Source organism: Mastomys coucha, unplaced genomic scaffold (genome assembly GCF_008632895.1).
Source record: "Mastomys coucha isolate ucsf_1 unplaced genomic scaffold, UCSF_Mcou_1 pScaffold5, whole genome shotgun sequence".
Classification (NCBI taxonomy): domain Eukaryota; kingdom Metazoa; phylum Chordata; class Mammalia; order Rodentia; family Muridae; genus Mastomys; species Mastomys coucha.
This window is the reverse complement of record NW_022196911.1, coordinates 48,056,634-48,072,059: the sequence shown is the minus strand read 5'-3', so window position 1 is coordinate 48,072,059 and position 15,426 is coordinate 48,056,634. Positions and strand designations below refer to the sequence as shown.

At 48.4% G+C, this 15,426-nt stretch overlaps 1 protein-coding gene across 2 annotated transcripts in view; it reads right to left on the bottom strand.

The window, feature by feature from the left end:
- Positions 1-15,426, bottom strand: part of Fstl4 (follistatin like 4) — a 446,213-nt gene that overhangs the window by 115,514 nt on the left and 315,273 nt on the right. For both annotated transcript variants that reach the window (XM_031352066.1, XM_031352068.1), the window contains exons 5-6: positions 7,410-7,603; positions 3,827-3,950 (exon numbers count right to left, since the gene is read on the bottom strand). In XM_031352066.1, the coding sequence (XP_031207926.1) occupies positions 3,827-3,950; positions 7,410-7,603 (318 nt within the window). The remainder of the gene's footprint in view (positions 1-3,826; positions 3,951-7,409; positions 7,604-15,426) is intronic.

Below are 15,426 nucleotides of genomic sequence, written 5' to 3'. Positions count from 1 at the left end.
TACATTTTATTGCATATCTATTATTTGGGTTGGGCTGTGATGAATGGTTTGGCTGCCTGGTTCAAAACAAGTCCAAGGCGACTGCAGAATCTAATTTGCTTCAAGAATGATGATTATAAAGCTTTTCAAATAGTAATCCAGGAATGGGAGAAGCAGGCATTAGGGTATCCTGCCTGAAACCTATGGTTGGAGCTGAGTGTGCTCTTTCCCTTTGGTGACTCATGTTTATATCAACCTTCATTAAGGAAACTACCTGTCTGTCTTCATGGGTGGGAGGGATGCTTGCATTTCCTCAGGAGCAAAGCCAAGAGCTTGCAGGTTGGCTCCAGATCCATTCCCAGGATCAAGGGTGTGACATTGTTAGCCAATTAATTAATTAATTATTGCTGTGACAAGCAACAAGCTCACAGTTTGAGGGGATCACGGTCATCATGACGCAGAGGTCGCAGCAGTAGGACTAAGAGGCAGCTGGTTATATTAAACCCACAGTCAGGAAGCAGAGAGAGATGAACTCTAGTGCCCAGCTTGCCTTCCCTTTTCAAAGCAGTCTAGGACCCCCAACCCATGGGATGGTTTTGTCCACAACTAGGATGGGTCTTCCCAGCTTAACTAACCTAATCTAGAAACTTCCTCCTTGCATACCACAGGCATGCCACAAAGTGATCTAGACCCTTTGCCAGGGAGTTGAAGTTTCGGTAGCTTTCCTGGAAGGCATCATGTCTGTTCCTGGAAAACGGGCCACTTCCAGAGCTGGAGAACAAATCTGGCTGGAGAACAAATTGGAGAACAAGTCTGAGCCCTTCTGATGCTGGGTCCCTTGTCCATCCAAGTTCTGAGGGACCAGTGTTATCAAGGGAAGTGGACGGAGAGACTGATGATGAGCCAAGCACTGGGGTCAACAGGGAAGGTTTCTCTAGTGATGGTCAGGTCTACACTTAGCATGTGTCTCACTGAATAATAATAATAATAATGATAATAATGATAACAACAACAATAATAACTTTCCCCATTTTGGGTACCCTTTATGAGCTATATATAGATATCTGGGGTGTGGATTTAAAGCCACTGACCACTCAACTGTGTGTTTACAAGTCCCTGACTGTTTAATAGTCAGCTCCCTAAACATTTTTAAATTTCAAGAATTATTTTGGGGGATAGACTCTTGCTGTTCCAAACAGGTACTTCTAGCAACAGGATGAGCCTACAAGTCATTCATGCTTTATGGTGAACCAGTATCTGCAGATGTGGTTTTTTTGTTTTGTTTTGTTTTGTTTTGTTTTGTTTTCCTAGTTGTCACCGATGAGGGTGCAAGAGACCAAACAAGGTCGTGGTACATCAATCAAAGCCTTGCAATGACGGTTGGATGTAACCCTGGATACTAAAGATGCTGTGAACTGGAAAGCCTTTTTTTTCCCCACACCAGGCGTATGGGCAATTCCTACTGAGAAAATCATTTGCTTTTCTCTTTCATGTCCTTCAAGTATGTCTTCTATTAGCCACAAGTGTCACTTCGCCATCAGGACAAAAGACCTGCCTCTTGGGAATAACCAGAGCTCAAAGAGTGTTGCTATTCTTCAGGGATGCCTTCTGGAGGGATGGAATTCCAGATGAGTGTTAGAAGGAAGGATCCAAAATTCTGTGGCTGAGGGTGTGGCCGAGGTATCTTCAGGAGCTTACACTGCCTCCCCAAGACTGAACATCAGGTGCTGGGAGGTTGCAGGTCACACCCACAAGTGTATCACACTACCTGCTCTGAGCAGACCCAAGGAACCTTGAATATACAGGGGTTTCTTCCATTTAGGACAAGTGCTCTTCTGCTCTTTAGTGTGGGCCCAGCCCACTAGATGGCTTCCCCTCACTGAGGTTAGTGCTCCCATCAACAAGCCCTCCTAGAGTTAGCTTGATAGAATCTCTAAGCAGGTCATCTCCAAGTGTGGCACACACAGGGGAACCTCAAGGAGAAGCCACTCAGAACCCCCCCCCCCCCGTTTTCACAGGAGTGGAAAAAGCAAAGGGAATTAGCAAGCATTAACATTATGATCATCAAGCTGACATAAGAAATGCGAAGTTGCAGGGAAGGAAGAAGGGGTCTTTCACCTGAGACCACAGGGCTGACTGAGCTACTGTAAACCTGCCCATTGCTTATGCTTCCTGAAAGCTATGTGCATCTGCTCCTCTCCCTTGAGAAGTGACCACCTCCAATATCCACTTAGACAGCAAGTCCTGTTTGCTGAAGACCAAACCGTCTTAACTAGAAACCTGCGCACTTTGGCTTCTGTAAAAATCTCCTTTGGGGGTGAGGATAAAAAGACCTCCCTAAGATGGTCACAAGATTACGACATTGCCTAAATGAAGGGACTCTGGCCAGCTCCAGTGTGGTGGACATGACTCTTGACTCTGGCCCTTCTCCCCTAGTCCCTCTGCCTTACTAAAAACTATTAGATTACATTCCTAAAGCTACTCATAAGGCCGATTCTTTTATCTGGTCACTTCCTCCTCCTGATGCTGACCACAAAGGTCCAACCATCAAAGTATGGAAGTCCAGCAATCAAAAGTTCCCTTTGGCTCAACTAATTAACATGTCCAATCAAAATTAAACACCTCATCCTAACATGGGGTTCCCTCTTTACCTTTATAAACCACCCATGGGCCACATCTGTCTCTTCTCTATCCAGAGGCTGTCCTTTGTCCACCAGGACAAATACGCCTCCTTCTTCTCCCTTCTCCCTCCCCCCTTTATCTCCTGTCTTTGTCCCTTATCCCTGCCCTCTATTCCTAGGGGGCAAATCAATCTCATTTGTGTTGAGAACTTGTGTTGAGCACTTTTCCTTTCTCTAACCCTATGAAATAGTTCTGACCAAGGCTGGGCCTCTTTAAGCAAGTATCTAGAGGCTACAACAACATGTAAATTAATGAATGTTTTCCTGAGAATCGCTCATTAGGGTGGGTTGAGAGCCCCTATCCAACCCCAGCAGAAGTACTTGGGTAGTGACTGGTCTCAGCTTCTGCCTGGCCATGCCTCTGGAATCTTTCTAGTTTCCCTCCAAGCTGGGCTGCCCAGTGAAGTCTGGGCTGCCCCCATGTCCACTGCTGTACTTTCCCCTGCATTGAAACATCCTTCCTGGAGGAAGGAGGGAGGCTTCTGACTCAGGAAGTAAATAAAACAAGGCCAGGAAGCTCCTGAAACTCATGAGATTCACAAAACACTCCACCACGCCCAAGTTATATAAGCAACAGAAATTGCAGGACAGAGGAGACTCTCTGACAAGCCCACCTGCCTTCAAGTCCTAAAGGTGAATTACTGCCTTGATCTGTGGGCTTCTCAGCGGTGCTGCCACCTTGGAGTCGTCCAGGCTCCTTTAAGTAATTCCAACAACTCCTTGGTTCGCTAAGCTGAACTTTGGATGGAGTCATTTTTGTGATCTGTCACTGATGCCAAATCTGAGGTAGATAAACATTTCCTCATATCTCTCCAGGAAAAGTCACACCAGTACAGTCAGAGGATTGTTATAGTTCTGCTATTGTTACAGCCCCAAATCCTGTCATCAATGAGGAACACCTTTATGCAAAAGGCAGAGAACTGATGAGTCCTCTCCTTCCCATACATCTTGTTTTGCCCTTTTCTTATAACCCAGGCTTGTACAGAACAGTTTCAGTGTCTTTCACATTTAAGCCAAATCCACCTGGAAGACAGCTGAGGCCAGGCTCACATATCCCAAGTACCCACTGTCCAGGCTCCTGATGCCACATCACCACCACAGCACAGGACGGATACCGGAGGAACTTAGCTCCCATGCCCACAGCTCTATGCAGAGGTCTCACTTACGGAAGGCTGTGTAGAACTCTCCAAGGGTCAAGGAGCCATCGCTATTATAGTCATCAAATCGCAGGAGGTCTCCTGGTGAGCATCCGTTCAGTGAACCATCCATGTCCTGCTCCTTTAGCACATACTGTGAGATGAGAGGAGACAAAGCCAGAGTCCCCAGTGAGCTCAGCATCATGGATGTGGCTGGGAAAGGCCCCAGATCTAGTGGGGATTCAGGGTGCGGGAGCAGAGGAGGCCAAGTGAATGTGTTCTGTTGACACAGGCACTACCACATCAAGGCCCCTAATACCTCAGACCCAAGGGAATGGTAGAGCCTTTCCTAGGTTAGGCTCAGGAATACAGCAAAGCCTCCCCTGGGTCTGTGTGCAGATGTTGACAGTGTGTGCGGATAATATAGACACAGTCTCCTTTTCCTAGATGGCTGCAGCCTGAACTGCTCCCCTACAGAAACCCCCGTCCCTATTAGCAAAACTCGCCTCCTGGTTCAGCCAGATAGAACAGACTTGCCTTCTCAGTACAAAATAAGCTGGGTTTCTAGGCTGCCCCTGGTGTATCTCCATGAGAGTGAATTACCCAGCCAACCTCAGCCTTTTTGTGTATCTATATGCCTGGCCCTTCTTCCTTCTCTCAATGCCCCGCTCAGGGCAGTCCTAAGCCTCGAGGCACTGGGAAGTACTCTGGTCTTGTCTAATTTGAATCCCTTGTTTTATAGATAAGGAAACAGAGGTGCAGAGAGGGAAGGAAGGGCCTGGCATCAGGTCTGTGGTCTCCCTGACTACCAGACAGACCCAGACCATCTAAGTGAGGAAGACTCTCTGAGGCTACTTGTCTGTCACTTGTGGTGTTAGGGGAGAAACAGATTAGAGGGGCCTGGTCATAGGAAGCCAGCTAACTGCTGAATTGGGGTGGGAGCTCAGGTCAACTCTTTGCGATGCTTAATTTCCAATGTCAACTTGGTGGGAGTTGGAAAAGATACCAGAGAGCTTTAACTGAGGAGAGGCGACACGCCCTAAACAAGGGCTGCATACTCAGACTGAATAATAGGGAGAAAGAAACTTCAGAACTGCAAAACCTGCCAAACACCGGCACTCATCTGTCTCTGCTTTCTAACCGGATGACTCGGGGTGACCAGCAGCTTCGTGCTCGCGTGACCACATTTCCTCAGCACGATAGACTGTATCCCCTCAAACTGTGAGCCAGAAATAAGCCCTTCTCTCTTAATTGGCTTCTTGAGAGGTGTAAATCACAGTGATGAGAAAAAGAACAAACCACACCCCATCTCTGTATCCACTCCCCTCAACCACACACCAACCCTCACCACTGTTAGAGAGTTCACTCTCCACAGCACATGGCTGGAGAGCAGCTGCTGGCCAGATCTGTCTCACGTTTCTGTGGCTGTGATAAAAGACCCCAGCAAAAGCAACTTAAAGGGAGAAGGGGGTTTTTACAGTTCTGGATGACAGAGTGCCATTGAGTCATGGAAGACATGGCAGTGGCAGAGAGGGAATGGTGACAGAGCTATCAGGTGGCAGAGTAGGATGCTGGATGTCTGAATGGGAGATGGGCTCAGCCTAACCCTCCCCCAGTGGCCTACTTCCTCCACCAAGACTCCATCTCCTAAAGATCTGACAATCTTCCCAAATACTACCGCTAGCTGGGAGCATGCGTTCGGACACATGAGCCTGTGGAGGCATTTTATGTGTGCACCACGGTAAAAACCTGAGCCTCCTCTGCCTTTCATATTCTTCCAGGGCCACCGATGTCACCCCTCAGTCAGGGTCCTGATTTAGGAACTATTGGTGGACTCCTGTGGATTCCTATGTGGTGATGGGTTAACAAAGACACAGAGCCTCAAGGGAGATGCGACAGAGAAAATCAAGAGAGAGGAAATGAGTTTATTTTATTTCGGGGGTGTGTGTGGAAGAAGAGACAGTTTTTCCTTTGTTTAACATTTCCAGCTTGGTCTGCTATATTAAAGGCAATTTAATGTGATAATGTTAAAAAAATGACCCTTCACCCAGAGGAGAGGATGTTCGATAAGAAGATCAACCATGACGCCTCAGATCAATCTTCCAAAGATGGAAATTTCCCTTTGTCTATTTCTACATTGGAAATTGATTAACTTTTCATAGGACCAATGAGTTCTTCCCTCCGGCGCCTCTGACTCAGTGTCAAGGCAAGGCCCACATTAGCTGGGTTCTGCTTGGCGGATTTATGAGACAGACTTTAAATATATTAAATTTTAAAGAGGGAATCGTAGTCCAATTACCATGCTTGTTAATGGCTTCAGGTGCCTCTGGCCATGACTCTGCCAGGTTAGAGCAACAAACCCAAGAAGATCTGTTGGGAGCCACTTGGGTTTGGGTACCAGGTGCTCACAGCTGCCCTTGCCCAGGGCAGGCCGACGTCGCTTTCCCTGTGTTTCCTGCTCAGCCCACGCTATGAGGAATAACAGATGGGCTGTGTTCCTGCAGGTAATCATAATTAGCAAGGCCTCTGTGCTTTCTCAGAGACATTCTTGTCAAATGAAGGCTCCTAGCCATGCCCTTTGGGGTCTTAGCTAGAGACGAGGGATGAATATACTGACAGAGTAGAGATGCTGGCCCTCTGACACCGTGCCATCTGTGGACAGCAGGTCTCAGGATGTTTGGGTTTGTGTGGTGAGTGGAAAAAGAGTCACTGGTTACTTGATTCCCTAGAGACACAGATTCCTCACCTAGAACATCTGTGAAGTGGGGCAGTAGCAGTCCTGACCTTACAGGACAGGACTCTGAAGGATGGGGGAGGGGTGATGATGATGGTGGTGGTGTTGGTGGTAATGTTGTTGCTGCCCATTGATGCCCACTGAGAACATCCTGTGTGCCTAGTATAATGTTTAACATGTCACATGTCTTATATGTTTTACTACCATTAATTCCCATGATGACCCTGCGGTGATGAGGTTCACAGCTGAGAAGTGGAGGCCCAGGAGTAAGGAGCCTCCAGAGATTCACTAGCTCCCGATTAGCTTTGAACACTGTATTCTTGGCTGCTGTCCTACAGGAAAGGCTGTATTTATCCAGCCTGGGCATTCTTAGACTAGTGCCTTTGCTAGCTGGACACAGGGCTGCCCACAAGCAGAACAGTCAGAGGGTTGGGTCGTTGACATTTGGATGGCAGAGAGAGGAGCACTGTCACTGGGCAGAGGCCTTGGGGACCCCACACTGGAGTGTCAAAGATGCTCACTGCTGCAAATACTGTTCCCCTTTGTCATTTCTTCTGTAGAAAATGACAGGCGCAACGCGCCAAAGACTAGTTTCCTAAGGAAAACACCAGTGGGCGGCCCCTTTGAGGGAGGTTTTACCTGTAAGCCGAGGAAGCATCAAAACTGGTTTGTAAACCTGGGCTGAGGTGGCAGGTGGCAGGGAGACAGAATTCTGCATGTAAGACATTCTCAGAGGTGCTGACAAGCTGTGACTCCTAGGAAGGGTGGGGGAGAGGGGCCCCTTGGCAACTTGGTGACAGAGACAGTCACAAACAACTGTTCCTTCACTACGCGTGCATACAGGATCCCTCCACAGCTCCAGCTGAATGCCATACTCACCTGAGCCAGCTCCAAGCTGCCGAGGCACCCATTGCCATCGGTATCCAAGTCCTTAAACAGTGACTCTACCAAGAGGCGCTTCTGGGAGGCAAGGCTTTGCCTGGGGGTTCCTTGTGGGAATGGCTGTCTGCGGCTCTGGAGTGCCAGAAGGACATTTTTGAGACGGGCATAGCCAGCCATAGTGCACACATCTCCTGGAAAGAGAAGACGGTTGTTATGTCAGGTGCACCCTGGGGGCTTGAAGGAGTGTTCCTCTCATCAGTCCATACATCTGTCTCAGTCACAAACAATTGTTGGGACATTTCCAGTGTGCAGTAAACAGTGCCACCGTCATGGGGGTGGGGAGAGCTGCTCACGTGTCCATCTGCCCCCTTTACCCAGCCTACTGATATTTAAGCCAGATATTATATACCAATAATATATGAACCAGAGGGAGTTAGGAAAATTCTTCCAGTGGCATTTGCAGCTGTTGTCCCACAGTGCGAGGGAAGCCAGCCCCAATTCTATTCTGTCACAGTCCGCTTTTTGTCTTAATCCCATTTTAAAGGCTGCTTTTGAATCCTTGGCCCCATAGATTAGGGAGTTTTAGTTAACAGGGCTAATAATCCCTGCTTAAGGTAATTAGGTATGCTCCCAGAGCTGGGTTACTTGAAAACAAACATGTGTACACAAGTCCATGACCAAGAAACAAAAGAAGGCTTTAGGAGATTAAAGCGAGCACACAGCCCATTAGTCTTAGGCCTTTTATCACGGCTGTGCTCGATGAACACATCGACATTGCATGGTTCTTTGGCAAATGAGGCCTGTGATGCACTGTGACATGACATGGTTTATCTTGCTGGTGACGGGGCCACCATACGGAGCACAGCCAGTAAATAGGGGGCTATCAGGATGTCACAGAGCAGTGCTCCTCCAGCTCTGCCTCCCCATCCAGCCTGGGGACACCAAACCCTTCCTGAGCCTTCCCTTGTTGAGACTGGAGGATGCTGGTGTGGGCTTCCCAATCCTCTATTCTACAGGGAAGATCAAGGGGTGCTAGGTCTGGACTGTCTGGGGTTAGGGCCTCTTCCCTAGAATTCTAACCCCAGTTGAAGGTGCCAGGTTAACCTCTCAGGGCCAGCTGGATAGTGAACAGGCTTGAGTTTGGGGACCCCTGGCTTTGTGAGTCCCAGCTCTGCTGCTTCCAGGTTGTATAACCTGGGAGAGGTTACACGGGCCTCAGTGATTTCATCTGAGAAATGGGATAACAGTGCATCCCACAGGGGGATGTTATGAGGGTTAATTAACATGGTTGCACATATCTTTACTCTGAGCCAAGGCTCAGTGATTGATAACTACTCAACCACTCTCAGTTGTTGGAACCACGATGGGGAGAGCAGGGTTCCACAGGAGAGCAGGGATCCACGTGAAAAGCTGTTTTTCTCTCCTGCCTTCCCCCCTCTCTCATTGGAGAGGCTCAGATACCTTTCCCCGCACTTGTTTGTGTTTCTAGATTTTCTTCCAATTTGGGGTCAATTGATTCTTGTCAGAAACAAATGCCCATTACTATTTCCTTTGTGTGTTTATTTAGAAGAAAAAAAAATCAATTGCCGTGTTCAATATAATCAAATCTATTTGCTCCCTGGGAGTCGCCATGCTCTGGCAGTGGGGCTCGCTCCCATCCCCTCTCCCAACCTGCTCACACCCCTCTCTTGCCTGGCAGGTGATCCATTTCGGAGAGCTCCTAGGGCCCAGAAGCTGATGTGCCCCATTTTTAGATCTTCGTGGCTGTGGATGACGAGCATGGCCTCTATGCCCTGGTCTCATGGCAAAGCCAATATACCTGGAAGAATGTGTCTGACGGCTGGATTCTTTTTCTCTCTCAAAAAACTATGTTTTGGGGAAAGACGGAGGTCTTACCTGCGTCAGCCTATCACTCCTACCAAAGAGGGTCAAGTCTGGTGCTGGCAAATGGAGCAGAAATAAGGGGGGGGGGACGGAGTAAGAGTAGGAGGAATCTGCTGTGGTAGGCGCTGGCAGACATGTTCATTCACGTGGAGGCCGTGCATAAGCTGGAGGCACTGTCGTTTGCCTGGGGACAGGTGCCTGCTCTACATACTGGGAAGCTGGTGTCTACGGTAACTGAGGTGGCAGCAACCTGAGGTTCCCAACTCCTGTTCTTCCTTTTCTCTCCTGAGGATTTGTCCCACTTGTCCACCAGTCCTCTACAGTGCTGGAGACCGAACCCAGGGTGTTGTGAGCACTAGGCAGAGAGTCGTACACACCAAACAGCCATATTTTAAATGAGTGGCATGGAGAAGTCTGCCTAGACTCAAATCATTATGTAATCTGCCCTGAGTCAACTGAACTCTTCTAGCCCTGCTCTCAACCCCACATGTTGGGAAGATCTGAGGACATAGCAGAGAAAGCCAACTAGGCATGGGGGTTTATACACACATGGCGGCCATCACTTTAGCATCTGTAGGTCTACCCTCTCTTCCTAGGGACACTCTTGACGCTTCTGCAAACATGCCTTCCTGGTGGCTCTGTAAGACCCGAGTAAACAGGGATATCTCCGAAAAACACCTGGAGGCCAGGAATTTCCTTAATAAAATAAGCTAGGAACTTTGGGAAGGTAGTGGAACTCTCTGGAAGGGAAAGGCTAATTAACATTCCTCAGATCACAGGGTGAGAACCAACCTGCAGGTGGGGACACATTCTGCAGGGTGGACCTTTGCCCACCTTCAGACAAGGGAAGTCCTTGGCACCTCATTCCCTGAAGACCAATCAGTTTAAAAACTCATACTGTTCTACCAATCACATTGTGACTAATGGCTGCTGCCCTGAAAATTGTATAAAAGCTCACTGAACAAGTTGTGTAGGGTTGCCTCCTTTCCTTAGGGTCTGGGACGGCCCCAGTACACTGGAATAAAAATCCCTCTTGTTGTTTTGCATCGATCAGGCTCCACGTGGTTCACTCAGGGAGTCTCCGGTAAGCTAAGGCTCAACAGGATCTTACAGCTCTGTGCCACCATTCCATGCTGTGTTCCAGCCTTGCAGTTCAGTCTCAGGGTGAGCTCTCTTCCCTGAGGCAGGCTTGACCCAGCATGGCTGTTTCTCGGGACTGTGTCCCTCACAATGTCCCATTTCATGGGGACAGTCAGGAGTGACTCAACCACACCAAGGCACAGCACACTATTGTATCTGCCAGACCTGTCTACACGAGGCTCCAAACTCTGTTTCCAAACTATGTAGTTGATCATGTGCCAACCTGAGTCCCATCTCTGGGACCTGCAAAAAAGGTGGAAAGAAAGAAAGGAGTCCACAAAGTTGTCCCCTGACATCTACATGATAAAAGGATGATGTACCAATGGAAGAGATAAGCAGGTATGCATATAGATGAATAAATAAAACCAAGACAGGGGAGGGAAATCACAGTACCCGGGAGTCAGGAGCAGAAGGATCACCACAAGTTTGAGGCCAGCCCCAGTTATACAGTTTCTTGCCAGCAAGGGATATGGAATGAGAGATCATACTCAAAAAGTAAGAATTAAAATGGAACAAGATAAATAAAATCAATCATCTATATTTATCTACTCTCTGCATCTGATGTCAACATAGTTGACCAGAGGCTATGCCAGCCACTGCTTAGGGTCCCTGGAAGAGAGGGTATGTGACCTATTTGGGCCAGTGTTAGGCTGGGCTTCAGTATACAGGCTCCTTGCAGGGTAAGGTTCCTGGAGGTTTAGAGGCCTGGGTATTTACTACCCACCCCTCTCTAGTCCATTGCCAAGGCTTCTTGGGCCAGCCTTGGGCAATGCAACTTCAGAACATAAATGTCACTGGCTGCTAAACTTGACCTGTATGATGCTTCATCTTCATTGTCAAACTGGCATGATTTGGAATCACTTAGGAGAGATACTTCTGGGGATGTATGTGAGGGACTTTCCAAAGAGTTAAACTCTGAATGGGGGTAGCACCATCCCATTGGCTGGAGCCTAAATAAAAGAGGAAAAAAAAGAAAAAAAAAGGAGAAAGCTAGCTGAGTACCAGCATCCACCTGTCTCTGCAGTGTGGATACAATGTGACAGGTACCCCATGCTTCTGTCCTGTGCCTTCCTTACCATGATGGGCATACCTTTAGACTGTGAGCCTAAACCACATTGTCCTTAAGTCAATTTTGTCTCAGCAATGAGAAAAGTAGCCAACATCAACAGCTCTTGTGAGAACTGCCTAGAGAGCCTGAGGACTACCTAAGCTTGACAGAAGGTTCGGGGAGGCCCTACCTGGGCCTTGAACATCTTAAAGCATCATGACATAACAACATGACAGGATTTTGCTGGTGCATATGGCCACCCAGGCCTGAGGTATCCTTTTAATGACACTGGCAGGTTGCCCCCAGTGAGGAGGGATGCAGCTCATTCATTTCTGTCCCCTCTCTGAGATAACTGACAACTAACCCTATGCATATAGACCCATGGAATAAGGAAGCCATCTTGGATATTTCCCCCTCCCTTCCTCTACCCAGGACCATTTCCGCTCTGGGACCTCTCAGCACCTGATTGGCTGTCAGAAGGTACTCAAGCCACCCGACTTCCTGTCGGGCTTAGGGTCCCCCACACAACAGAGGCTGTCCAGTTAGTTCCAGGATCCTTCTGGAACTAGATCAGGCTTTCTTTGGTAGATAAAATATTGATCAGCGGACTGAGGAGCCCTGAGTGTGTCCCTATTTTCCTGTCAGAACTTGGTAATGAACTGCATTTATCAAGCCCGTTCTCTATGAGAAAGGTCGGTTGCAGATCTGGCTAAGTTGTCATGACACCTCATTAATCTGGCTCCCTCAATAATTGTCCCTCTTTGAAGATTCTAAAGTGTTCCCATTCTGGCCTCGCTCCCTCCGCACCGAGGGAGATGATCATCGCAGGAGCTCAGACTGAGCCGCATTTAATATTTTGAGCAGAGGGGAGAGGAAGCAGGAGTTGCCTTCAGAATTAAGTGTCCGTCAGAGGGATACTTGCTACTTCGAGACAAAGGGAAGCAGGGGAGGAACTGTGAATATTCCGTCAGCCACGTGGCCTCTGCCACACTGGGTCTCAAAGGAACTGTCTTCATTCCCTGGCAGGTGAAGTTTCATTTCCGGGGGTAGGAGGGGTGGGTGGGCTCCGGAGGGTCAAGGGGAGGACAACAAGGTAAGAAGTGGGTGAGGCAGACAGTCAACAAGAAGCCCATGTTTTAAGAGTGCATGCATGGACATGGTGAGGAATGTGTGTGTGTGTGTGTGTGTGTGTATGTGTGTGATGTGTGCATGCATTCATGTGAATTCGAACTGTGTGTATGTGTGTATGATATATGTGTGTGCATATGTAAGTATGTGAGAGCATATGTGTGAGTGTGTGCATCTGTGTGTGAGTGTGCATGCATGTGTGTGTGCATGCATACTTGTAAGTGTGATGTGTGTGCATGTGATGTGTGTGCATATATGCCTGTGAGTTTGTGATGTGTGAGTGTGTATGTGTGTGTGCATGTATGCATGTGAGTATGTTACATGTGTGTGTGTGTATATGTATGTGTGTGTGAGAGAGATGCTGCCTCCTCCTCACTGGAGCTATTTTCCCTCAGGCCCTCAGTGAGCCCTCTCCCACTTCTTTCTCTACCATACTTTGCTCTATTTAACCAGGCTCCTTCCCCACTGCCCCACTGCTCCATCATGGCCCTTTCACAGCCTTCCGTTCAGTGCTCACACATCCTCTGCTAACCAGAGGGCCCCCACTAGTTCTCTGCTAGCCTAATTGCAGGTGAAAGCTAGGTGTTAAACATCTGTTAACTTTATGCAGTCTCCTCTGTGGGGAAGAAAGGCAGAGGGGCATGGATGGTGTCAGAATAGTAGGGGAAGGGTTGAAATCAGAAGATGGTGGGCCCAGTCCTCCATCATGTCAGCTCTGTGAGTGCAGTGTGGATGCAGGGGGAATGACTCCTGGGTGTGGGGCTTGTGGCTTTGTTCATGGACAACCAAACTTTCTTAGGAATGCCAGGGCCTATATGCCTTACCTCACCCAGGGAACACCCCAAAGTCTTCACTGCTGCCCCTGCAGAATGAACTCAAGGATGGCTATCCTGGGGGTGGGTTGAGGGTCACCAGCCACAGGAAGCTTGGACACTAGCTTATATAGACGGATAGCTCTTCTGTTGGGCCCAAGGTGGCTCCCTGAAAAGAGCCTGGGAGAGGAAGCCTATGAAAATGTCTTTCCTCTTCTATCCAGGGTGGCTTGGGTAGACATTTAAGGAAGATTTAGGGCATACTCAGCTATGAATAACATTAGGGAAGACCTCTTCCCTTGCCTGGGCTCTGCACAGCAAATGAGCAGAAAAGTAGCCCAGAGACACTGTGGGCCTGGGAAGAGCTTTATACCCAGCCAGATCATGAGGTTCCAATGGCTTTGGGGGACCCAAGGTCACTATGAAGGCCCTAGCCCTGATGGGGTCCAGCTGGAGATAGTTCCCTTTGTCTGTCTTGTCCCTCACTGGTCAGCCCTGGACTCAGATGATCTTAATTACCGTCCTGGAGAGAGGACACAGGACTTAGACCGCCCAGCATCACACAGCAGTAGCTTTTCTTTCATGAGTGGAGGTAAAGAGAGCTAAAGGGAGGTGGTTCAGGCTGAACCTGAGACATCCTTCACAGCCTCCCAGGTATTGGCGCCATTTGAGAGACTGTGGAGCCCTTAAGAAATGGGGCATCAGTGGGAGAGGTGGCTCACTGGTGGGGTAGAGGTGTGGGGTTGGGGATCTGGCTTGGGGTTAGCTGACTGGGGGACACTAGATGGTTATATAGTTCAAGTTCTTGCTGAGATGGGCTGTATCTTCAAACTGTGACCAAAATAAACTCCTGCTCCCTTAAGTCGCTTCTTGTCCGGTATTTTGTCTCAGCAGTGAGGAACATAAATAACACAGAGGGACACAGGGACGGAAGGGCTGCGGTAGCATCTGCTGGGCTGTGCTAAAGGGGCCCCGGGGCTTACAGACCACTTTTCCCAAGCAGTATGGAGACCATTGCTTCAGTAACCACACAGGGGCCACACCTACTGGAATACAGCTGTCTTTAACCTGGCAGGGTGACCTGTAACTAGAGCTTAGGGTCTCCATACTGCACCTGGCCGCACCCCAAGAGGGGTCTTGAGAGACAGGATGGGACTCTATCCTTATGTCTGCCCTTCAGTTTCCTCACAAACAGTCTCCTCTCCCTCCAAAATCACTGCCCTGGCTTCCGTATCCCGACTGCCACATTTTGCCTTAACAGCTCTGTGATCTTTACCACTAAAGCAGAAATTTCATGTAAGCGTCTGGCGCCAACATTCCCACCCTAGTGGCTGTGTTATCCCAGTCTCGGTTGCCATGTGCAACCACTAAGCTGTGCAAAGAGCAAGAAGTATTTTGTCCCCAGATCTAATTCATGGGGCACAGCGACTTTGCTGGAGTTTAGCTTAAGAGGGGCAGATGTTTAACTTGATGTAAATTTGTGAACATTAACAATCTTTCAGCTGCCATTTCTAAGCAAATTCAATTAACAATAAATGCTACAACCAACAGGCTTATCTTTTGGATACATTTTCACTAACATGATGCAGTTCTTCGGATGGAGGTGACAGAGCCACAAAATCCTAAGAATTTCAGAGAGTCGTGAAACACACACCTTATGGTCCCCAAATCTACACAGATGAATGTCTCCAAAATCATGCCATCTGGTGACCCAAAGATGAGTCTTAGGGCTGCTAAGTGGACCACTTACTATGACCTCAACTCAAGCGTACTATGGAGGTGTTTAAGCTTGTCTGTGGCCTAACCTGAAACTGCTTAAGTCTCCAGTTTCTTTTCATAATCTGTGTTGAGGTAGCTCTAACCTGTGGCAAGTGATTCAGGCTGACTGGCTCCCAAGAGAGAATGGAAGGGAGGTCCAAAAGGCTTAAGAGAGAGAGTGAGTCCAGGCTATAGATATGAGGGGGCTGGGGGAGAGAGAGAGAGTGAGTCCAGGCTATAGATA